At 34.8% G+C, this 25867-nt stretch overlaps 1 protein-coding gene across 23 annotated transcripts in view; it reads left to right on the plus strand.

Annotated features, from left to right (window-relative positions):
• The first annotated feature begins 758 nt into the window (after positions 1–758).
• LMNTD1 (lamin tail domain containing 1) overlaps positions 759–25867 on the plus strand; it is a 66767-nt gene continuing 41658 nt past the window's right edge. For 8 of the 23 annotated variants that reach the window (XR_010148054.1, XM_063785802.1, XM_063785800.1 and 5 more), the window contains exons 1-6: positions 1462–1988; positions 2068–2186; positions 5520–5740; positions 8511–8691; positions 22014–22200; positions 22751–22870. Coding sequence is in view for 16 of the 23 variants with exons in the window: in XM_063785802.1 (XP_063641872.1) it covers positions 2098–2186; positions 5520–5740; positions 8511–8691; positions 22014–22200; positions 22751–22870 (798 nt within the window). In the remaining 7 variants the exon portion in view is untranslated. Of the gene's footprint in view, positions 870–1461; positions 1989–2067; positions 2187–5519; positions 5741–8510; positions 8692–22013; positions 22201–22750; positions 22871–25867 lie in introns of those variants that run through there. The other 15 variants (XR_008538496.2, XM_054664434.2, XM_054664432.2 and 12 more) reach the window with 10 other exon arrangements.

Below are 25867 nucleotides of genomic sequence, written 5' to 3' on the forward strand. Positions count from 1 at the left end.
CGGAGACTGGTTCTGTCACCCAAGCTGGAATGCAGTGGCACGATCTCAGCTCACTGCAACTCCACATCCCCGGTTCAAGCGATTCTCCTGCCTTAGCCTCCAGAGTAGCTGGGATTACAGGCACCCGCCACCACACCCAGCTGATTTTTGTATTTTTTTTAGTAGAGACGGGGTTTCATCATGTTGGCCAGACTGGTCTTGAACTCCTGACCTCAAGTGATTCACTCCCTTTGGCATCCCAAAGTGCTGGGATTACAGGTGGGAACCACTGTGCCTGGCCAGATAATTGTAATCTATTTTTCACCTGCATGAATGCCTAGAAAGGCATGTGTCATGTGGGAACATTATTTACTAAGTAGGATTATCTGCCACATTGTGGAAAGTCTAGCATCTCTGGGTTCTGTCTACCAAATGCCACTAATACCCGACCCGAATCTTTAATGACTACTATCAACATCCTCTTACATTTACAAAATGCTCTCTATGGTTCACTTTGTCCCCTGTTGAAAACCACTAAATTAGTTTAAGCAACAACAAAAGAGGAAATTGGTTTTCATTGCATATATACAGTAATTTAAGAAAAGGAAATAAGAAAAATGTCTAGTATGGGGAATGAGTATTGAAACACTCACAACTTCAAAGCCTTCAAAAGTTTTTCTCAGCTGACAGAATTTTATTTCTCCAAAATATGTTGGAAAATACGAGCAGGCTCTCTGATAAAACCAATGAGGTCATAATGACTTTATGCTAATATATGCAGTTCGAGTAGAGAAATTTTTAACAGCTAGAAAGCCATCCAGACTGGTACAGGTAGGGAGACTGGGAGAGTGACAAGAAATGACAAGTCCATTTTTAATTCTTTACTAAGTGTAAGTAAAAATTTATAAACCTTCTGATGCTATATTTACATAATTGGCCCATAATGTTCATAAGGAATTGTGCTTCATCTCTGAGAGGGAGGAAATACAGTCAAACGTTTACTTCCCTTTAACTTACCTTATTATGTGTTATACGTCTTGACTTTTTCTTTCTGGCTTTTTAAAACAGTTACTTTATTGTCTTTAAAAATCATTTTCAAATCTAAATTAGAAGATATTTTAGTATTATTTCTGAAAGCAGGTATTGTTTATTCATGGTACCTAGCCAGTTTTTAAGAAATAGTAGAATCTTATTAACTATTTTTAATAAGCTCACTCATCCAGTAATCATCATTTATATATCTTATTACTGTATATAATCATGTACTTTCATATTTATTAATTTTATTGTCATACTATCATCATGAAACATTAAGTGTGAGTGTTTTACACAGAGGAGAAACTGAATTAAGTGATTTCTTCTAAATCATACTGCTGGCATAACTAGGAGAAGAATTTAGGTGTTCTGGCTTTGATTTTATGATTTCTACCAATAGACTTCTTTTTGCATTGAAGTTTTATGGTTTCTATTCTTGCTGCCTAGCTGTTTCCGTGTGCTCAAAGTATTTGTCGAGAGAGAGAGAAAGAAAAAAAAGAAGAAAAGAGTTGTGATTAATTTCCCCAGTATGTACATACTGGCCTTGACTCTTAGGAATACAAAACAAGATATCAATAATTTTGGTGGCAAAGTCTAGTGGAAGATATGGCTTTCCTAGGAGCAAATTACTTTATTTAATGTCTTCAAACTGCAAAGAAGGTACAGCATCAACATAGGAATTGTTCAGAAACTGAAACTTGGTTACTATGGAGACATTACCTCACAGTTCTAAGAGGCAGTGTTGGCCAGATGCAACAACTGTAGTCATAAAGGTCTCTGCCAAGTTACTGCCCTCTCAAGCTGCTTCCAGTGAATGCTACACACCTGCACCATGGTTTGTCCGACATCCTTAGCCAAGATCAGGATTGGCTATGTTGGTACTTACATATCCTCATGAGAATTGTGGTTCTGGTACTAGTTTGGTAAAGAAATTATTAAACCTGGCTGATGCTTGAAGGTAGTTGGATTAACAGGTGAGGTCACTTTGAAAAGAAAAATCTGCCTTGAACCTCAGCGATATTCATCATCTGATGTCATGATCTGCTTTCCTAGGAAAGAAAAGAGACTTCTTTTCTAGCCAAGATGAGAGATACACAAGACATTCAGGAAGCTTCGGAGGCAATGCAGAATAAAGTCCATGAGCAGGAAGATAAGAATGAGAAACAAAAACAGTGAGCATGCATAGATGCGATGGAAGCAGAGTTAGAGCTGAGTTATAGAGGACGAATGATGGCATGCTTGACCTCTTTTGTTTCAATACTCTTATGAACCAGTTAGAACTAGAATATATCTCACAAATTTTCTAGAAATAATGGACTGTAGCATACAACTACTTCCACAACTACTGTTTTATAAGGTTCTAGTCCTTGAGAAGTATAAAAATCCACCTGGACAGATCTCCATAGTATAAGACCTAGCTGAGATTCCATCCAAAGTTCCCTTTTTTTGTTTTTTTGTTTTTTCAGACGGAGTGCAGTGGCGCTATCTTGGCTCACTATAAGCTCCGCCTCCCGGTTTCACGCCATTCTCTTGCCTCAGCCTCTCGGAGTAGCTAGGACTACAGGTGCCCGCCACCACGCCTGGCTAATTTTTTGTATTTTTAGTAGAGACGAGGTTTCACCATGGTCTTGATCTCCTGACCTCGTGATCTGTCCGCGTCGGCCTCCCAAAGTGCTGGGATTACAAGCGTGAGCCACCGCGCCTGGCCTCCAAAGTTCCCATTTAATATGTTAAGGCAATTTACAGAAATAGTTTCTTTCTAGAACTATTTTACAGAACTGGGGACAAAAAAATTACCAGAATATTGGTTTTGGAAATGTCCACGAGAATGTTATATAAAATTATAATCCCTATTTTTACATTTAATATAAATCATTCATCAACTAAAGCATTACCATTGGTTTTCCAATGTTTTCTTTAAAATTGACTTATTGAGTATACATAATTTAAAGCTACTGTTACTTTGGACCTACAAGTCCTATGTTTATTGTTCAGTCCAAGTCCATTTTTAAATATTTGTTCTTAGAGGTCCTCTGAGAAATGATTGTCGTCAATATTATCAATGCAGCGTCTCCCAAAGTAACATTGAAATGCTAGACTTGAGCTTTTGTAACTGCCCCTGGTTTAATGTTAATCAATTACGGAGGGAGTGAGATACCAAGAAGGGGCTTAGAAAATTACTTATGCTTAAGGGAAAGTTAACTAAGCACTGAGAAAACTCTCTCATCTTCCAAAAGAAGACTAATAGGTAGGCAAGTGGAAGGTTCAGGTGATGGGCTGTATCACACGAGTTTGTTCCTGAAATGTCTCAGCTCTTTCAAAGATGTGTGCAGCCATTAGAAATTTCTTATTCGGCCAGGCATAGTGGCTCATGCCTGTAATTCCAGCAATTTGGGAGGCCAAGGCAAAAGAATCACTTGAGGCCAGGAGTATTAGAGACAGCCCGGGCAACATAGCAACACCACATGTCTACAAAATTTTTTTCAAAATTAGCAGGCATAGTGCCATGTGCCAGTAGTCTCAGCTACTTGGGAGGCTGAGGCGGGAGGATCACTTGAACCCAGGAGTTGGTGGTTGCAGTAAACTATGATTGTACCACTGTACTCCAGCCTGGATGACAGAGAGATACCCTGTCTCATAAAAAAAAGAAAAGAAAAGAGAAGAAAAAAATTTCTTATTCACCTACCAAAATAAGAACACCCTATAGCTCCAGGACAGGTTTCTGTGATTGCAAAGATTTTGTTAAGCCTTCTTGGGAGTCTTCTGTGGAATTAAATTTATTTTAAAGTGCTATTGTTTTACTAGAGGAAAAAAATTGAGATCTTATAAAATGAACATGCTGAAAAGAATAGCCAGTCTGTTATGAAGCCCAGATGTAAGGAATGTTGAAAGAGAAAAGCATTTCTCTACATTTCTCTGCTGTTGTAGTCAATGTCAGGGAGAAGTCCTGTCTTACAATCCTGTCTCATGTTGAACACAGATGAAATATCTGTAATCTGACAATTTACCTCTAAAGTCTCCTTCCCACTACCTCTACGGTCATACTCAATAGTGTATCTTCATAGGTTAGAGCTTTTCTGACAAATATGAATGCTTGGAGTGTCAGCAGGATGTTAAGTGCACATGCTTGTTAAGCACTGGGCTAGTAATAGTGACATTTTCAAAGCCAATGCCATTTAATTATTTTAAAAATTTGCCTGAGATGTCTGTGTCTGCTGAGAGGCACATTAAAGAGCAGTCTAGTTTTGAATACAAAACTCTCCAGGTATAAGATTTCTGATAAAGGAACTTTCACATTGTAGAACAAAATGATTGTGAATACCTCTTGGTAAACAGAGATATTGAGGGTGACAGCAGCAAGATGGCAGAGTAGGAAACTCCAGGCCCTCATTCTCCTGTAAGAACCTGAAAGAACAACAAGGAGAGGTTGGCTAACATAACTTTATAAGAGCTTTGGGAAATAGATCAAAACAGAGATAATTCATGGAGGCAAAATAATTAGTTCCTGACTTATAGTGGATAGATATGTGGACCCCCAGAAAGGGGATGGCTGAACTGGCCATTTGTCTCATTTTTCAGAGTAAAGGGTTTGGATTGGAGGACTTTGCCCACAATTTAAGCACTGAACACGCATGCATACACACATGCACCCACAAAAATTGCTTTGAGGTCACTGGGAAGAGCTTCAGTGTGATTCATAAAATGAAATGTCCTAAGTCTTTTCAGGATTCATGTCAATGAAGTGTTGTTTAACTTGTAAAATAATTGTACTGAAGCTTATGAACCTTGTTCAAATGATTGTGCACTAGTTAACAAATGTTCCTATAGATATAAAAAAGGAAATCTTTGTTCATAGTAAGATTCACTTATAAAAATAGTACACGAAAATGATCTTTCTTCTCCCTCTATTCTGTCATTCCCTCCAATACACATACACACACACAAACATGTACAGTTTATTTGAAGGCAGACATTCACTAAACAATCTTAATTAATATAGAAAAGTTAGTTAAGCAGCAACAAGAATTAAAGGAAAAGCATATAGGAAACAATGATATATTAAACCAGAATTATAATCATGATTTTATGATATTGGAAAGGGAAAATAATGGTAAGTGATCAAAGTGGAGGTATAAATGGCTTATGAAGTCTCCACTTAGAGTAAAAAATACATTTAAAAGCCTGGAAGGAGATGGTAAAATGTCTTGTTGGTGGCATTGTAATGATTAGTATTATCTTTTTTCTACTTACACATTTTCAGAACTATCTACAATAGAAATTTGTTAATTTTCAAATATTTTTAAAGCATACAACAAATTGATAATAAAGTGTTTTATTTAGATTGTTAAAACTAGAAATACAAGATGTTATTGTGCTTGTGTTGGATGCATATTACCTTTGAAAAGCAGAATTCTTGGTAATAATAATAGCCCATGCTTCTTTTATTCACAGCCACTTTTACTTTCTTATTTATTTATTTAATTTATTATATTTTTTGTACACAGAAGAGAAGACAAACTTGGAGTATATTCTTTAGTACATTTTTCCCCAAAGATGTTGGGTTCAGTTGCCACAACACTGCCACTGTCATCTTCAAATTCCAGTGGAATGCCTCTTGGTTACTCTCTGTCTAGTCCTCAGATTAGTAGAGTAACTATATCAACAACTGGACAATTGACTTCTAAAGCTACTGTAGGTAGCTGTTCCCAAGTGGAAAACATCTTGGGTAAGCAAAATATGGAACCCATATTTTTAGAGTACTTTTAAAGCTTATATTTCAATAGATTGCATATATGACTCTCAGTCAGAATGATGTTTTATTATTACTCCCCCAAAATGCTAACTTCCTAGCATCTTATGAAAAGTAACTTAACTATGGTCATCACTGATCCTAGAACTGGGGTATTAAATTCAGGCCACATACATGCATGTGCCAAATATATCATCCTTATAATTAAGGTATCTTGAGTTATCATGAAGGTTCATGAGTTGACCGCTAACATACATTAGAATTGCTAGAGAATTAAAAATTACAATGTATAGCATTAACTGCCCTTCCTCTGAACACTACCAGAAGGATTAAATACCAGAAGGATTGTGTATTTTGTGCCTTTACGAGATGTATGGCTTAAGTAATGAATAGACAGGTAGATGAGACAAAGAAGTAACATAAAGTAGGTATAAAATAATGGAGAGAAAATGGTAAAACAATAAAGAGAACTTGAAGGAAAGGAAAATGAAAACAGTACTATGATCAGAAAAAGTAAAGTTTTGACTATTATCAACAATGTGCTCAGCAATACCCATGCTCTAGGGTGTTTGTTTCTCACCATGTTTAGGGAACTTTGAGGGTATGTTTCCGTGGTTTACTGAAAACACTATCATCCTTTGAAACACAGGACCTACTGTTTTTCTACAATGTTAGGCACCAGGTAGAGTACGTAACATCTCTGCATCTCATTTTCCACAAATGCAAATGGGGATTAAAATAGAAATGTCACAGGGCTATCCTAAAGATTAAATATTTATGAAAATTACCTAGCACATAATAAATACTCAATAAACATTAGTTATGAATCTGAACGTACCTGTAAGCACCTTCTTTTAAAATAGATGAGATTTGGGGTTTGTGTTTCAATTGCCAATCAACTAACAAGTTTCAAGTTTCAAAACTGGTAGCACAAATAGTCCAGTGACTATCTGATGCCTCCATTATCCTCTAACATTCTGTGCCCATTTACAGCCTGGCTGCCCCTCATCTATATTTCATTTTGTTTCTAATATATTTCATTTTGTTTCTGATATTTTTAAAAAATCTTTGACATGGGTTATATAGGGTTTTTTTTTCTCCTGCCATTATGGTCAGATTCCCTATGTTTCATTTTTTGTATGACAAGTATAAAATTTCCCAAGAAACCTCCTAAGTTTACATTGACCTTTAGGATGACCAAAACCCATATACTGAAAATGAAAATACAAATTTTAGATCTGGGAAGAAAAGATTTTCTATCATTCATCATTATATCATCATGGCATATGTTCTATATTTGGGTTAAACTTTGGCTCCTTGTAATGGGGCAAAAAAATGAAATACAGTGGCTTCCCCTTATGGTATGGGAGCTGAATTGGGATGTAGTCTTCTCCTTCCATTACTGTAGATTCCACTTCTCTAGATAGATGTATAGGTTCACTGAGATTTGTTGCACTTGGTTCATTGTTAGCTTTTGTTCTAGACAAAATAACAACTGGGACCAAAGTTAATGTGTCTTCTTTTCTTTTGGAATACCAAGGCTTTTATTTCTCAAGATGAGCTGTTAAGAAAGATGCTGTATATTATCCTTCCCCAAAGGAATTTAAGGATTAAGGAAGTACTTGACTGAGAATGAGCTAATCTAATTCCAAATGCTTTTTTTTCTCAACAAAATACTTTGAGGAATCTTCTTTAAAAACGATGATTTTATTTCTTTATATCTTTCACCTTGTTTTGGTTTTGCTAAAGATGTAAGATTTAAACTCTAGATTGTCTTAATCCTTTGAGGATTTTGGACCGAGAGTCACATTAACCAAAACTCTGTACTGTAATAATAGCTATCATTTATTAGCAGATAAATATTAAATATTATGCTAGACACTTACATGATCTCCAGCTCTCTTATCTCCTTACACAAGGTGGTGATGGTATCTTTATTTTATGTTCAGGAAAACGGAAACTTGGAAAATTTACATCACGTGGCTTAGTAAATGGCAGAACTGAAATATAATTACAAGTCTGTCTAAATGCAAGACACGTTGTTCTTTCCACTTCATCACAATGCGTCTTTGTAATGTAACTCCCTCTTTGCGGATATATTATTAGATTTGTCCAGAATGGCTCTTTATGCTTAAAATTATGAAACCTATATTGTATTTGAATCAAAGTAGTGAGGATTTAAAAGAGCAAACTTCTAATAGGACACTAGAATCTGATTAAGCATGACTTTATCTTTCTAATAAAGTATTTTAATTAAATAGAGGAAGTTTAAGTCTTTACCTGGCAAGAGTACTAACCATTGCAGGAAAGGATTCATATGAGGCTTTAACTTATGGGTAGCCATTTGGGAATTTTAGCATACATGAAGTAGAATAAGGCTATATTTATATGTAACATATCTAAATTTGACAGACTAAAATGTTTTCCCTATTTCAAAATTGGTGATGCTTCTAGTACCACTAAATAATCAGTTAAATAGTCATTATTCTAATGATATAATTTATTGTTTAAGATAACTGAAATACTCTTTAGGAACTGAAGATGTCACTATAAATATCCACTTACTGATTATTTTATAGGCTTTTGTTTAAAGCTTCTAACTATTCTCATTAAGTTTGATAGTGATATTAAAATGTAAAAATATAATTTTGTAGAAGCAGAGAATAAAGGTAATGGCTTTAGGTCCTTTTAATGTCATTTTATTTACTTCTCTCCTGGTTACTTCTTTCTTCTGTTTACTTGAAAGATGCCAGCCCCTTCTCAGTTCCGAAGAAACAGGATGAATCACCCATGATTGGGGATGGAGAAGATTATTTCCTTTCTTTGTTTGGTGATTCAAAGAAACTTACAGCACACTCAAACTACACTCAGAAAACTTTAAAATACTTTTCTATGATTCTCGAAGAAGTTGGCCAGTTTACCTCCAGGTACATATTTTATTTGAACTATTTAGTATCTTCTGTCGGGGTAGGACCAATAAATCAGCAGAAAACAAAGTTCTAATCTGTAGTTATATGCATTATTTTATCTAAAACACTAATCAGTTCATTGAAATATAACTGTTTCATCTTCTGAGCAATTAAAATAAATTGATATAATGGTCTAAAGAACCAAACAAGAAATGTGACTTCTTCAAAGATGCCAGAGTAAACAATGCTACATAATCTTTACTAATAGGGTCAATTCAATTATTCAAGGCACTTTTTTATCGTTGTTGAATTATTTAGATGGATCTAATATATATATTTTCTTCTAGTAGCTCTTGAGTTCAAGACAGAAGGAGAAAGATAAATTTTTACTTCATTGATCCATTTTTATGACTGTTAGTATCTATGCAAAAAGAAATTGATCAGGAAGAAAGTTGATATTAAGACTAAAATAAAAGAGTTATGATCTATTCATTTATATTAATATAACCATGCCTTACTTATTACATGAACAACATACTGAATTTGAAATGCTAGTAATAAGACACGTTGATAGAAGTTGTTAGATGGCTAAAAGAAATCAGAGTTGAGGGTCAGATATGAAGGAAATTTTCTCTCCCTTTATGCCATGTTTCCTAAAATCAATCACCCATGCCCTATTACAATTTAACAGTGGAGAATACCTAAGCATTTGCTCTACTGTCTAAAAACACCTCATCAGATCCTTCATTCAGTACCTACTATGTTAAAATGATGAGCAGTTTGGAACAAAATAAAATGTTCAAAGCTTCTATTAAAATGCAATCCTATTAAAAATGGTGGTGTAGAAGCAAGCTGTCTTCAATCCCTATCCAGCCACCCCAGAAAACAAAAACAAATATACAGTGCCAAGATTATCATTATCATCAGCAGTATCTCAGAACTCAAATATGAGGATGAGACAATTCCTGAGGCCACAGAGAAGTGAGAAACACTCGTATAATAATTAAGCTCCCCAGAGGTCAAGGACAAAGAGAAGAAGCTAAAAAATGTGAGAGAAAAGAATTTGTCTAGCAACAGACTTCTCAGTGAAAACCATGTAGGTCAGGAGGTAATGAGACAATGTTTTTAATGTGTTAAAACCCTGCTATCCAAGAATAGTGTATCCAGCCAAGCTATCTTTCAAATATGAAGAGATAAAATCTTTCCCAAACAAAAGCTAAGAGAATTCACCACCACGAGACCTATCTTATAAGAAATGCTAAAGAGAGTTCTTCAATCTGAAAGAAAAAAACACTAATGTTCAAAAAGAAAACACCTGAAAGTATAAAACCTCTGATAAAATTAAGTACATGGAAAAACCCAGAACTGTAATTGTGGTATACAATCCACTCATTACTCTAGCGTGAATCCCAAAAGACAAATCTATCAAAAACAGTAATAGCTATAGCAGTCTGCTAAGAGATAGGCAGTATAAAAATACGTAAATTGAGAAAACTAACAGTCAAAATATGGAAGGATGGAGTTCCAGTCTAGAGATTTTTTCTTTGTTTCTATTCTTTCTTTTTTTCTATTCTTTCCTTTGTGATTCAAGGTAAGTATTCATCTCTTTAAAATGACTTGTTATAGCTGTAAGATGTTTTTTGTAACCCTCATGTAACCACAATGCAAAAACCTATAATAGATTCACAAAAAATAAAAAGCAATGAATTAAAATATACTACCAAAGAAAATTACTTAACCACAAAAGAATATAGTAATAAAGGACAAAAGGAAGAGACAAATTATAAAACAACCCAAAAACAAGAAATAAGTTCTTCTTTTCAATAATAATACTTAATGTAAATGGACTCGATACTCAATTTAAAGGCATAGAGTGGCTTAGGGATAAGGAAACAAAATCCAGCTATATGCTGCCTAGAAGAAACCCACTTCACCTACAAAGGCATACAGACTGAAAGTGAAGGGATGGAAAAACTATTCCATTCAACTGGAAACCAAAAAAGAGTAGGAGTAGCTATACTTATATCAGATAAAATAGACTACAAATCAATGACTATAAAAAGAGACAAAGAAGGTCACTATATAATGATAAAGGGGTCAATTCAGCAAGAAGATATAATAATTATAAATATCTGTACACCCAACACCAAAGCTCCCAAGTATATAAAGCAAACGAATAGATTTAAACAGAGATATAGACTGCAGTACAGTAGTGGGGCACTTTAACATCCTATTCTCAGTAATGGACAGATGAACCAGACACAAAAATCACAAAGAAACATCAGAGTTAAATTGCACATTAGACCAACTAGGCCTGACATGTGCAGAACATTTCACTCAATTGCTGCAGAATATACATTCTTTTCATCAGCACGTGGAACATTTTCCTGAATAGACTCTCTCTTAAGCCACAAAACAAATATCAAAAAAGTAAAAATTATGTCAAGTACTTTTGTGACCACATTGGAATAAAACCAGAAATCAATTCTTGGAACCTAGGAAAATACACAAACACATGGAAATTAAGAAACACAGTTCCAAGCAACCAATGGATCAGTGAGGAAACTGAAAAGAAAATTTAAAAATGTCTTGAAACAAATGGAAATGGAAACACAACATACCAAAATCTCTGGGATACAAAAAAAAAGCAGTACTAAAAGGGAATTTATGGCAATAAATACCTATATCAAAAAAGTAGAAAAGCTTCAAGTAAACAATCTAACAATGCATCTCAAGGAACTAGGAAAGCAAGAAAAAAAAAGCAAACTGAAAATTAGTAGAAGAAAAGAAACAATAAAGATCAGAGAAAAATAAATGAAATTGAGACCAAAAAATATAGATCAACAAACAAAAAGTTGGCTTTTTTCCATGGTGTTGGATTGTATCAAATACTTTTTATGCATCTAGTGAGATGATCGTATGGTTTTTCTTTTTGAATGTTAAACATCCCTGCACTTTTACCATAAATATTTGGTCATAATGTTTATGTTTTACTATACTGTTTGAATTCCATTTGTTAAAATATTGCTTCAAACTTTTGCATCAATGTTTGTAAAGATTATTGGTCTGTAGTTTTCTTTCCCTGTAATGTCCTTGTCTGTTTTGGTATCACAGTAATTCCACTCTTTATGGAATGAGATGGGATATAGTCTCTCCTTTATCCTTTTCTAGAAGAGATTGTGTAGAAGTAATTTTTTTTCATAAACGTCTTATAGAACTTATTGGTGAAGCCATCTGGGCCTCGAATTTCTTTGTGGTAAAGTTTTAAAACTATAAATTGTTTTTAAATAGATATTAGGCTATTCTAATTATTTCTTCTTGCATAAGCTTGGGTAGTTTGTGTCTTTCAAGAAATGTGTCCATTTTTATCTAAGTTGTCCAATTTTTTTTGCATCATGTCATTTATAATATTCTCTTATCCTTTTAAGAACTGTAGAATCTTTATTGGTATCACCTTTCTCATTTCTCATATGGTCATCTGTATCTTCTCTTTTTCCTGATCATATCACTAGAGATTTAGTTTTATTGAGCTCCTCAAAGAACATGTGTTTCGTTATATTGGTTTCCCCTATTTTTTGTTTTTTATTTAATTGATTTTCATTTTGGGCTACATTCCCTTTCTTCTGTCTACTTTGGGCTTTATTTGCTTTTTTTTCTCCCCTAATTTTTTAAGGTGAAATTTGAGGTCATTGATTTGATACCTTCTTCTCTTTTGATACTACAGGTATTTGGTGTTATAAACTTTCCTCTAAGTACAGCTTAGTGGCATCCCACAAATTTTAATATGTTGTATTTTTATTTTCATTCAGTTAAAAATACTTTCTAATTTTCATTTTCTTTTTTATCCTTGGGTAATTGAAAAGTGTGTTATTTAGTTTCAAAGTGTTTTACAGATTTTTCAGTTCCAGTGATTTTCCAGATATCTTCTTGTTATTGATTTCTAATTAAATTCCATTGTGGTCAAAGAACATACTTTGTATGACTTGAATCCTTTTATATTGACTGAGACTTCTTTTATAGCCAGGATATTAATTATTCTGGTAAATGTTCCAAGTGCACTTGAAAAGAATATGTATTCTGCTGTTGTTTAGTGGAGTGTTTCATGTCAACCATGTCACGTTGGTTGATAGTGTTGTCTACTGTCTTTTTGCTGATTTTTTTGTCTACTTGTTGTATAAATTATTGAGAGAGGGCTATTAATATCTACCAAAGTTGTGGATTTGTTGATTTCTCCCTTGCAATTCAATCACTTTTGTTTCATGTATTCTAAAGCTTTGTTATTAGATGTAGAAACAGAAACATTTAGGAATGTTACAACCTTCTGATGAATTGATCCTTGTATCATTATGAAATGACTTTCTTTATCCTGGCAATATTCTTTGTTCTGAAATATATTTTGTCTGATATTAATATAGCCACAGGAGCTTTCTTTTTACTTGTGTTAGCATGGTATATATTTTTCCATACTTTAACTTTTTAACTATTTGTGTCTTTATATTTAGAGTGCATGTTTTGTAGGTAGCATATAGTTGAGACTTGCTCTTTTAGCCAATCTGAAAAATCTCTGTCTTTTCATTGGGGCATTTAAACTATTTACATTTAAGGCTATCATTAATATGATTAGGTTTAGTCTACCATCTTGTTATTTGTTTTCTCTTTGTCCCAGTTTTTCTCATTTCTTCAATATTTTCAAGATCTTGCTCTACTACCTTTTGTCTAAATTGTTTCTAATAAATTTTCTTTCATTTTTGTATTTGCTCGTCTGCACAAATATTCCGCTTTTAAGATGTTCTCATTATCATTGTTTTTGGGAGATTTGATTATGATGTGCCTGGTGTAAATTTCTTCAAATTTCCTATGCTTGGGGTTGTTACGCTTTTTGATTAGCATATTTATAGATTTTGAATTTTAAAAATTTGGAAAAATTTTTACCATTATTTCTTCAAATATTTTTTGTCCCTGCTTCCTCTCTCCTTTTAAGGGACTCCAATTTCACATATATTAGGCCACTTGAAGTTGTACCATAGTTTACTAATGCTCTGTTATTTTTTATCTTTTTATGTACTTTTTCCTCTGATTGTTTCTTTTTGGATGGTGTATATTGTTATGTCTTCATGTTCACTGATCTTTTCACCTGCAATGACTACTATTATGTTAATCCCATCCAGTGTATTTTTAAATCTCAGTCATGTCTCTACATTTTGAACATACAAATACAGTTATAAGGATTTTTCCTTTTCTACTGTTTCTAACATCTGTGTCAGTTCTGCATCATTTTTTATTGATTTTTCTCCTTGTTATGGGTTGTATTTTTCAATTTATTTGCATGCCTGGTAATTTTTTATTGTATGTCAGAAATTGTGGATTTTGCCTTGTTTGGGGACTAGAATATTTTTGTATTTCTATGAATTTTCATTTCTTGAGTTTTGTTCTGGGACCCACTTAAGTTACTTGGAAATAGTTTGAGGCTTTAAGGACTAGCTTTTACAGTTTGTTAGGTGGAAACAAAGCAATGTCTTCACTTTGTTATTAATTATTCTCCACTAGTGAGGCAAAAGTCTCCTTAGTACTGTACACAAGGCCCCATTAATTATGAGCTTTTTCAGTCTGGCTTGTGGGAACTTCCTTACCCTGTGAGAGCTTCAAGTACTGTTCCTTCTAATCTTTTCAAAATAGTCTTTTTCTACAGTCTTGGGGCATTTACTCAAATACATGTGCTGATCAGTCTTCTGCTAAATACTCAAAGGGGACCATCTGAAAATCGCCAGCGCTCTTTTTGCAGCTTCCCATGTCTGATACTCTGCTTGTGACCTCCAGCCACCTTGGTCTCCCCAGACTCTCAGCTCCATCTCCTCAAGTCAGAGAGGATGCATCCTCCATGATGCAGCCTGGAAATTTTCTCGAGAAATAATCTGGGGAAATTTTAAGTCTCACTACATTTCTCTTCTGTCTCTCAAGTATCACTATTCTTTGTTGACCAGTATCAAATATCTTCAAAAATATTGTTTCATATATTTTTCCAGATTTTTAGTTGTTTCAGATGGAAGGCTAAAGTCACTTCTTATAACTTCATCTAGGCTGGAAACAGAAGCTGATTCTCAATTTGGTTGTTTTCAATCAAAGCTGTTGTTTCTTTCCTACTACCACCCACTATCTCTAGGGATTTGTTTAATATCTGACAGCAGAAGGAAAAAAAAAGGAGTTGTAGGCAAACAAGAAACAAAGTAGAGACATTATTAGGATTTTCACTAGTTACACTATATCCAGGACCTTACCTTGGCTTCAAGTTTAGTTCTAGATGTCTCAGGTGTGATCAAACTATATTAAGAAGGCTAACTTCTCATTCATCCTCCATCTCAACCTCTTAGAAATTCTGCATCCTACAAGTCTAGAGTCAAAATGATAGTAAGCTCTGGATTCAGATGGGCCTCACTGAGATCATGATAAACACACGAATGGTTCTGGTTTAAAACAATTTTGAGGCTGCAAATATCCTCATCTTCCCAAAGGATTCTTATTCAGACTAAACCCCATTTATTCTTCCCTTGGATGATTTAGAACCTTGTCGTAGTGATGTACAAATTTACATCTCCATTACATTAAGGATCTACCATCAAAACTTTTAGGTGTGAGGGCTCTTGTAGTACCAATGAACTGAATTAAGTTCCCTGAGTCTTTCTAACTTTGTCCTTTAAAAATTTAAGGACTCTTAAATGCTGTACCCCTTCATCAGCCCATATGCCCCCAACTACAAACACCTATATAGGAAATGTTAGGTATATACAGGTTGGAAGAACTGGAACTTCAAAGATAATTTTAGCAAACCGCAGAATATCAGAAACCTAAAAGCAAATAAATAGCATGGAGCTATCAAGGAGAGCCCAACAAATAGATAAATTAGTGCTTAAATAATGGAAAGTAATTTTGTTTAAAAAGTGACATAGCCATGTTTCTCCTCAATCTCTTTACAAATAGAGACTGTGCAAAGGCTACTGATGGTGATTGCAACATCACTCTCCACTCTCAGTCAACCACAAATTATAAGTAGAGGTCTCAGGTCACTTTCCTATTAAAGATAAATGGGAAGGCTGGCAGGGAAGAGAAAAAGATAACTACTAAAGGCTGTGTGACAGCAGATTAACAGCCTGCCTCTGTGAATTTCCATGCATTGATCTTATATCAAAAAGAAGGCAAATAAAGTGCTCTGATATGGACAATGTTGTTTTTTCCTTCAGACAAGAACATTTATTCTATGTATATGCATACAATAAAAATTTAAGGTTAATAAATAAGCACTTTGCTTGTATAATGAAGGATTTTTGAAAATCAACTGTAAATATCCAGCTATATGTATAATAACGAAGGAATAGCTGAGCTATTCCAGGGTCTTATCTGTTTAAAAACAAAAGTCAAATTAGTGCTCATCTTCCCAGGCAGAAAAAGCAAGTCTGAAAAACAAAAGGATGTTCTGTCAAAAAATAAAAACATCCTGCAGAGAATTTAGTAACAGTAAGATGAGGATGACACAAAGGAGTTCTAGGGATGTCAAAGAGTAAAACGTTACATCCAAAATTTGGTAAGAACCATAATGATAATGCAAAAGAAAAAGAAGAAGAAAAGAAATTATGACATAAATTGTTCAAAAGTGAACCTCTGTAAAAAAGGCATTCTCATACAATGTAGGTGAGACCACTATTTTGAAGGGAATTTGATAATGTATATGACGAGATTTCATAGAAGGTTACACCCATTAATTTCATAATTCCTCTTCTGAGAGACAAAATCCAGAGTGATAGCCTGACACTTAAAGCCACTTTTCTCCTCAAAACAGCTGCCAATTTTGAAAGCCACAACTAAGAGACTGAGAAGTTAGAAGTTTTTCTCAAGATTCGTATGACTGGGTGAATAAAAGTTGGCATTTAGGGCCTATAAAAAAAATGGAGGGTCACTTGAGGCTTTCAGTTGGAACTTCAAGGAAAGATGGAAGAGTAAGTCTATATGCAAAACAGACCAGTACAGTGTCCAATTATTTCACATTTAATTTAAAGTGATTTGTTCCCAACTTAGATGCCTACCAGAAGCAAAAGTAAATCTTGAGTGAAAAAATATACAGAACCTTAAATTATCTCTGCAGTTTTTTCTCTGTAATACTAGGCACTAAACAAAAACAAACAAACAAAAAAAAACAACGTATACAAAAGATAAGAGTTGACCAAACACCAAAATTAAAAGTGGACACCAGGAACAGGTGGAGAAGGTCCAGACATTGTAGTCTTCTGACCAGGATTTCAAACTAACAATGACTAAAATATTCAAGTAATTAAATGACAAGATAAAAATTTTAACATAAACCTGGGAACTAAAAGAATCATAAACAAGTTCTAGAAGTAAAAAAAATCCAATAACGGAAATTAATATTTCAGTAGGTGGGTTTAACATTACATTTGATATAGCAGAAGAGAGAATCACTGAACTGGAATATTCTCAGAAGTAAATATCTAGACTGAATCACAGATAGCAAGGTTATAAATAAGTATAAGAGAAAAATAAGGCAAGATTTTGTTTTAATCTACTTCTAATTAAAGTCACTGAAGGAGAAGAAAGATTGAGGTAGAATGGTATTGATGGAAACACAGAAGAAGATTTTCCCAGACTAATGAAAGACATCAAGCCAAATATTCAAAAAGTACTACCAACATCTAGCAGGCTAAAAGAAAACAAGCCAGCAAACAAACCAGGTACATTGTTGAAAACAAAAACAAAAACAAAAACACTTTTTAAAACAGAAGACAAAAAAAAGTCTTAAAGTCAGCCAGAGAAAAAGGACATTTACCTTCAAAGAAACAACAAAAATATTGGCTGGCAGTTGGTACATCAACAGAAAAATAGAATAATGAGACACTAGACTAAATATCCAATGAAAACATTGGGACTGAAACTGCAGGCCAACAGGGCAACATTTCTGACAAACTGACTCTAAAAATCACAAGAAATATATATTAGTGTCCTATTGCTGCCATAACAAATTACCACCAACTTAGTGACTTAAAATAACATGAATAGCACCCACTTATTAACACATAGTTCTCTAGGCCATAAATCTGGGTTGTCTCAGCTGATTTCTTAAGAGTTTTACAAGGTCAAAGTTAAGATGTTAAATAGGCTCTTATCTGGACACTGAAATAAATCTGCTTCCAAGCTCTTTGAGGTTGTTGGCCAAATTCAATTCCTTGCTGTGATAGTACTTCCTTACTGTCAGCATGCAGTCACCCTTAGCTTCAAAAGGCCACTCCCCAGTCCTTGCAGATGGGCCGCTACATCTCAGAACCAGCAACAGTGCATCGAATCCTTCTCGTGCTTGGATTCTCTCTGACTTCCCTCCTGCTGCAGCTCTCTTCTGCTTCCATTTGGAGTAAATTCTCTAATTTTAAGGTTCATTTGATTAGATTAATTCCACCTGAATAACCTAGGCTACTCTCCCTGTCTTAACATTCATAACTTTAGTTATATCTGCAAAGTCCTTTTTGCCATCTAACATAACATATTCACAGGATCCAGAGATTAGAGATAGACATCTTTGGACAGCTATTTTGCTTACCACAAAGGGTTAAAGTCTAAAAAGAGTTAACACAATATTGGAAAAGAAAATGATAGGGGACTTGTCCAACCAAAATCAAGACTTCATCTAAAACAATATAAATTAAAACCATTTGGCATAGACACACGATGAACAGCTAGATCAACGGAACAGCTAGGACGCCTTACAATATTCAGAAACTGGCTGTTTGACTAAGGTGACATTACAAATCAGCAGGGAGATGATGGACAATCTAAGTAGGAAAATTAGCTCCTTATATGAAATACACTCTCACACACATATATACATACAAACAAAGCTGTTCAAAGCAAATTATTGAAACGTTTTAAACGTTTCATAAGAGCAGGGAAAGATTTCTTATATAGGACACCAAAAGCAGAAACTATAAAGAAAAAGATGGATAAATTTTATCACAGTAAAAATTTTAGAAATGTAAACTATACCATAAGAAACATTATAGATGAAGTATTTTTAAAGTCTCTTCTTGCAGAAAACATGTGCATATAATTAAATACTATGCTACGAATACCATAAATCAATTATAAAAATGTAAATTCAGAAAAGTGAATGAAATGATATGAACATGCAGTTCATCAAAGAGGAAAACTGAGTAGCCAATAAGCAGCTTGTGCAACTGCACTATAATCAGGGAAAAACAAATTTAAATACAATGAGATTCCATTTTGTACCTATGATAGGAAAATAATAAGAAGGCTGAAAATTTGAAGTGTTTATAAGGACATGGGAAACAAGAAGAGGAAATAGTATGTGTGTGCATGGTGAGTGAAGCCTGCAGCAGCATGAATTATGCTCTTGCAAGGAATTCTTTATGGTTGCAGTTTCAGCATAAGGTAGGAAGTAAGGAAAAAGGGGTTAAAGAAGTTGACAGATAAGGTAGGGCTTTGTTTGAGTGCTGTGATTTTTGTGTTTTCTATAGAAGGAAATGGTAAGATATTGAAGGATTTCCACAAGGGAAGCAGAAATAGGTTTGGATTGTACAAAGATTGCTCTGGAAGCAAAGTGGAGAATGTTTAGAAAGGGGTAAGACTGAAGATAATAGTTAGGATGTTGATTCAATGTCTCACAGAAATGATGAGAGCGTGATAAAGGCAGCAGTCAGGGATGGAGAAAAGATGTAAATAGATGCCACTAAAGAGGAAGAATCAGCAGAACCTGGTCACGAATAAGGAATGAAGGATAAGAAACTGGGACAGTATTGGAAGTTTCAGGCTTGGCCAACAGAGTAAATGGTGCAATTCACTGGAATAGTTTCCTAGTTGGGAGAGTAAATTTACAACAGGCCAAAGTGATGAGTTCAGGGGTACCTTTTGAGATCTTGTGGTCAGTTGTTTCTGTGGATCTGAAGCTCAGTAGGAAGGTCTAGGCAAGAGATTTAGTTTTAGCAGTCATGAGTGTATTAATGGTTAGTAAACACTGTCATGGATAACATCACCTATAAGGATAAATCAGGGAAATAAAAGAGGGCTAAGAACAGAATCCCAGGGATCAACATCTGGGAGATGCGTGAAGGGGCTGGGTGAAATAAGAAAAGGGGGCTGAAAAGTAACAAAACTGATAGAGGCAAAACAGTTGACTTCAAGAAACAAAGGGAAGAGTTTCCAAAAAGAGGCCAATACTGAGGAGACATGAAGATATAGACTAACAGTTGCCACTCAATTTACCGATTGTGAAGGGCATTGGTCATCTGGGTCTCCAGCAGAGGCAGGTGGTTGTGAAGTAAATAAGAGGTGATTAATTAGTGACTTGGCCTTTTCCAAAAGCTAGGTTGTGATGGCAGTAGGAATTGTAAGCTGGAGAAGGACTGTTCTCTTTTTTCTTTTTTAAGGTGGTAGCCCCTCAAGGATATGTACCTATTTGGGGGAAATAGGTAGTCCAGAGGGAGAAGTTGGTGTTAAAGGAGAAAGGAAGGACAATGAGGGGACTGAGTTGCTGAAGCATCAGGAGGAGTTGGTGACCAGAGGGCTTCAATGCAGATGGAAGAAGGGGCCTCTTCCATGGAAATGGGGTGGGCTATGGAGAAAAGGTGGGCTCGGCTGTAGGAGAGCCTGTTTCTAAGCGTGAAGCAGGGAAATACACTAGTCTCTCTGATGGCCATGTTTTCTTAGTGAGATAATTTGTCGAGAGTGAGAATAGAGATATTGTTGAAGGATGGCAGAAGTTGCTGACTTGGCTCATGAAGATGACAACTTGCTGTCAATCAGCAAGGGCCCAGGTGGTGTGAGACCACTAAGTTTTTGGTAGCAGCGATCTTTGTGTGTGCGTTTTCTAGCAGAGTTCAACCACCATGGTGTGTACAGAATTTAAACAACCTGAATGGTTAGGTCAAACCTATTTGAGATTTTACTTGTTGAATGAGGCAGAAGGACAAGGGTTAACATTTATTGAGTGACCTTGGACATGGGAATTAATCTCTCTAAACCTCAGTTTTTCTATTTATAAAATGGGGCTCAAATACTACCTGTCTGAGTTGTTTTAAGAATTAAATGAGATAATACAGTGTTCCTCACATTTTTTAATGTGACCTTCAACAAGAAACATGTAGAAGTATTTTAATGAGAAATATGTATGTTATTGTGAGAATTATATGAGTTACTATTAGTCCACAATGCCTTCACCAAAATACTTGGGGACTTACATATTTCCAAATTCAGAATTTTGACAATTTTAGGAAAGGAAATTTTAGAACACATATCATATAACACACTGTCAGGGATTACAGAAGTATCAAAAATCAAACATTAATCTTTTCACAGAAAAATATATAAATATTCACATAAACCATGAACAAAGACTATAAATAGCCTCACCTCAGTTTTGGACCAGGCTTTGCTTCAAATATGTTTTAAAAAAATTTTTTTGCTTTTTCAGAGCTTTTTGGATTTTGGAACTGTGGATAAGAAATTGTGGAGAACTATATACAGAGATAGGTAGACAAATAAATAGAAACATAGACATAGATATACATATATATGTATATATATGTGTGTATATATATGTGTGCGTGTGTATGTGTGTGTGTGTATATATATATATATAGTGTTTTTAAGTGCCTGGCATATAAGTGGTATTGTTATTATTATTGGTACAGATTTATCTTATTTCCAAGATGGGGGTCCTCACTTACCAAAGTGATTTTTGACCCACTAATAAGTTGTGACTCACAATCTGAAAAATGCTGATACATAATGATATGTAAATGATTAGCCTGGTCCCTGGATCGTACATAGAAAGCTCTCAATGCAAGTTAAAAGGTGAAAAACACCATCCTATGTTTATTTAAAGTTTTTACCTTTCAAAAATCTTTTAATCACATAGTTGCTATTTATCTTCAGTCACTTTATCAGAAATAAAGTAAATGATTTGTCTCTTGATCTACTTTTGAGAGTTTCATGTCTCAATGATTTTATCTTGAACAGTAGGAAATTTAAACTATTATAATTCACAACTTCCTGTGGCTTTTATACCTTGACACCTAAAATACTTTTTAAGTTTTCTTTATTTTAAGTGAAATAGATTATTTTATTGCACAGATAAAGAAATAGAACTAAAAACTCAAGCCATTTGTCTGAGGTTACAAAATATACTATTTCTATATAGAACTTGCCCAATAGAATATACAGTTTAAGAACAACTTTCAAGCAGTTTATTATTCACTTCTTAAAGTGAGTCAAATACACTCCTATCCGAAGGCAGCTTACAATCTTTGTGTTTTATTTTCTAGTTCTCTTGGAGATGTTGAAATAGCTGAAGTGAATGTCAAGGGTTTGTTTGTGAAGCTCATTAACTCTTCCCTTGACAAAGAAATGGCAATTGGAGATCATATTCTCCAGCAAAATGTGAATGGACAAACCATTTCTTTGTACCAATTCCTTCCAAACATCGTAATGCAGGCAAATTCCACAGTAACAGTGAGTATAAGAGTATAAATACTGTACATTAGAATTGTACAGGACAAACTTGTTGACACTGACAGTCTGTGGCTCAGCACTGTCTCGTTATCACTCTATCTGGATCTGTACTTAAGATGTGATTTTGTTGTTGTTGGTTAATTACCGCACTTTGTCCATCTTCTGGATGTTAATTAATACCCACAGTTAAATTTCCACGGCTGTCTTCAATTTTGTGTACAATATCTTTTGTTTTTATAATTTAACTATTAAAATGAAATTCTTAATTTCCTGAAACCAAGTAAATATAAACCTGAAAAGACAAGCAAAGAGATTATTTGCTTAGAGAACAGGTAATTAGCTCATGCAGGAGGGGTCCTCTCTTTCTCGTTTTTTCCTTTAATCCCTGTAGAGTAGCTGTTTGGTGTTGCATAGCTTGACATTGTATATGATATAGTCATTATATTTTAAAACCTCATCTGTTCAGAAAGATTATGTTGGAGTAACCCTATGACATTTACAAAATTGTGTTCAACTCCAGTGGCATTTGTCATTAACAATTTTATTACAGGTGTGGGCAGCAGCATCTGAAGCAAAGCATCAACCTCCATCAGATTTTCTTTGGAAGGAACAAGACAAGTTTAGAGCAAGTCCTGATTGTATAACAATCCTGTGCAAACCGAACGGTCAAGTTAGTTTCTGGTTCTTAACAATCGTTTTTTAAAAAATATTGTGCTTATTGAGCATATCTGTATTTTTTATTCTTTTTATTTTATACAATGTGTCCAATGCATAAATGTCAGTAAAATTGACTTTATGCCTAAAAGATTATTTTATTGTCAGGTTCTTATAAATTTATTTATTTATTTAATTTCAGTCGTTTTGGGGGAGCATGTGGTGTTTGGTTACATGGATAACCATGTTGTCAAATGGAAGAGCACTCATTAGTTCTTAAGTGGTGGTATTCCATGGTACGTATATACCACGTTTTCTTTATCCACTTGTTGCTTGATGGGCATTTGGGCTAGTTTTTCATAGAATGGATAGTTATCCTTATGTCCCCCATCCTCTTAGCTCACCCAATTTTTTTTATCCTTAAGGCTTGGGAAGAACCATCACTAAATGCCACAACACATCAGGCAAATCAACAGCATTCTCTTCCCAATGTCAAAGGGCCCAAGAGTCACTTACAATTTGGCAAAAATAATTTTGATATCTCATATTCCTAAGAAGCCTCTTCAACTTTCGAAGTCAAGGGAAGATTTAATTTGTGATATTTAGCCTGAAGAGTGGGATAAGGAAGGTACTCCATACAGGTCTTTTCCATTTATTTTTTCATTTCTCAAATATTTATTGATACTCTTCTCTATTTTACAGCTATGCTAAGTACTGGGAATATAACAGATTAAGATCTGCACCAAGGAACTAATATTCTAATGAAAGAGCTTACAGTATTAATTTGAAATGACTATACTTTACTCCTTATAAAATTAAGGGTATTGGCAATAGCTTTGTGTAATTTGTTCCCAGTATTTGACAATTTTATATTTTCACTCAACCTTTCTCTCGGTATAATATTAGCATACATATATATCCATGGACACACCATTAAGGTTCAAAGGTATTTCTTTTTACAACAACAAAAAAGTTAATCCTTTTTCAAAATGATTTTTAGATCACTTTTACATACCTGTGTCTTTTTCTTACCCTCAGTCTAACTTACTATGTCATATAACTACTAACAGAATATGTTAACTAGAATCTATCTCTGAGTTTCTTTTTTGCTGCATTATAATATATGTTGAGACTGACTTTCCCTTTAAAATAGACTTGGCTGATTTCTTAAGAGCCATTTACTCTCTTTCTGCGGGAACAGTTGTTGTTAGATGAGGAGAGCACCCATGAGATATAACTTAGCAGCCTTCACCCACTCAGCTTTAGGTCTCCTTGTGGGCTCGAACTGAATTTTATAATACTTCTCTGATGGGAAAAATAAGGCTACACAATCTAAGTTATTTACTTAGATTAATTTTCACTGATGGGGAAAATAAGGATACACAATGTGAGTTATTTACTCAGCCTCATAAGAAATCATTAGCAAAACCCAGTTTAGGATTAAGGCATTCTTATCTCAGAACTTTCACCATAGTTATCCACTCTGTAAACCAGTTTGTGATTTCTACTTTGTATGTGCATTGCTCCAGGCACTGAGTGTTGAACCAGACAGACCAGGTCCCTGAGCTCCTGGAATGCAGATTTTAATGTTTTCATTTGTTGCAACTGAATTAGGCTTTGTACTTAGACTGTTCCTTTTACCCAGTGATTTTGATGACTTTGCACATATAGAATCAGACCATTTCTGTGGGGTGATGTAAGCACAAATAACTGTGCCTGCTAATGAAAGACTAAACCTGACTGATTAATCCATACGGAAAATATTTAAATATATTTCGTATCTGTCAGGAATGGCGCTAGGTGCTAGAAAAAAGAACATAAATATTGCACACTTCTTGTCCTCAAGAAACTCAGAGTCTGCTAGTAGAAATTGATATGTAATAATAAGTAATTGCAATACAGTGAAACAATGCTTTAATAAAATATGGGCAGCCCAGATCGGAAATATCAACTCTGTAAAGGAGAGCATGAGAAAAAGCATTGAGAGGAAGAGCCATGTGTTGTGAATCTGTAGTGGAGAGGAGTTTGCCCACCTAACTTGAACCATGGTGATCTTGCCCCTTTTCACTTTCTGGACTCTCCTCTCTCCATGCTTCTTCACGCACTCTGCTCTAGCCACACTGCCCTACTTCTCATACTACTTTTGCTTTCCAGTGCTTGACTGCTCCTTCATGCCACAGGGCCTTTGCGCATGCTCTTGCCTCTCAATAGACTCTCTTCCCTCCCTTTTTACCTATTAAATCCTACCTGCCCTTCAGAACTCAGCTCAAGCCTTTTTTTTTTTTTTAACCTGAGTCACATCCCATTGGAAATTCTACCTTATGGTAAAGCCATATGCATTATTTAATTCGACTAGAAAATATTTCCTTTAAATAGGTGGAAATGTGACTTTAAAATCAGCTTGAAACCCTAATGTAAGTATAGAGTTCCTTTTCTAATAAATTCATTTTCATTCTCACTTTAACAGCACTGGATATTACTATCTGCAACCGCCAGGTAAATTTTCCTTAAAAAGACAATTTACTGCCTTCTCATAGACATGCTGAAACACAAACTCAAAGTGTCATCATGAGCCTGGAATTGCTTTCTATTTGTATGTAGAAAATAATCCATATCTTATGGAAAAAGTCACAAAGCCTGTAATCTACTGTCTAAAATAATAGCCAGCTATACAGATCAGAATAGACCCTGTTTCTGGACTTGAATAATATTTTATATTTGTAAGATGGGGCAAAGAGAAGTTATATTATGGGTCATTTTTAAAAAGAAGCCTAGGCCGGCGCAGTGGCTTATGCCTGTAATCCCAGCACTTTGGGAGGCCGAGGCGTGCGGATCACAAGGTCAGGAGTTTGATACCAGCCTGGCCAACATGGTGAAACCCCATCTCTACTAAAAATACAAACATTAGCTGGGTGTGGTGGTGCCTGCCTGTAGTCCCAGCTACTAGGGAGGCTGAGACAGGAGAATTGCTTGAACCTGGGAGGCGGAGGTTGCAGTGAGCCAAGATTGCACC

The sequence above is a fragment of the Pan troglodytes genome, chromosome 10 (genome assembly GCF_028858775.2).
Source record: "Pan troglodytes isolate AG18354 chromosome 10, NHGRI_mPanTro3-v2.0_pri, whole genome shotgun sequence".
Lineage (NCBI taxonomy): Eukaryota > Metazoa > Chordata > Mammalia > Primates > Hominidae > Pan > Pan troglodytes.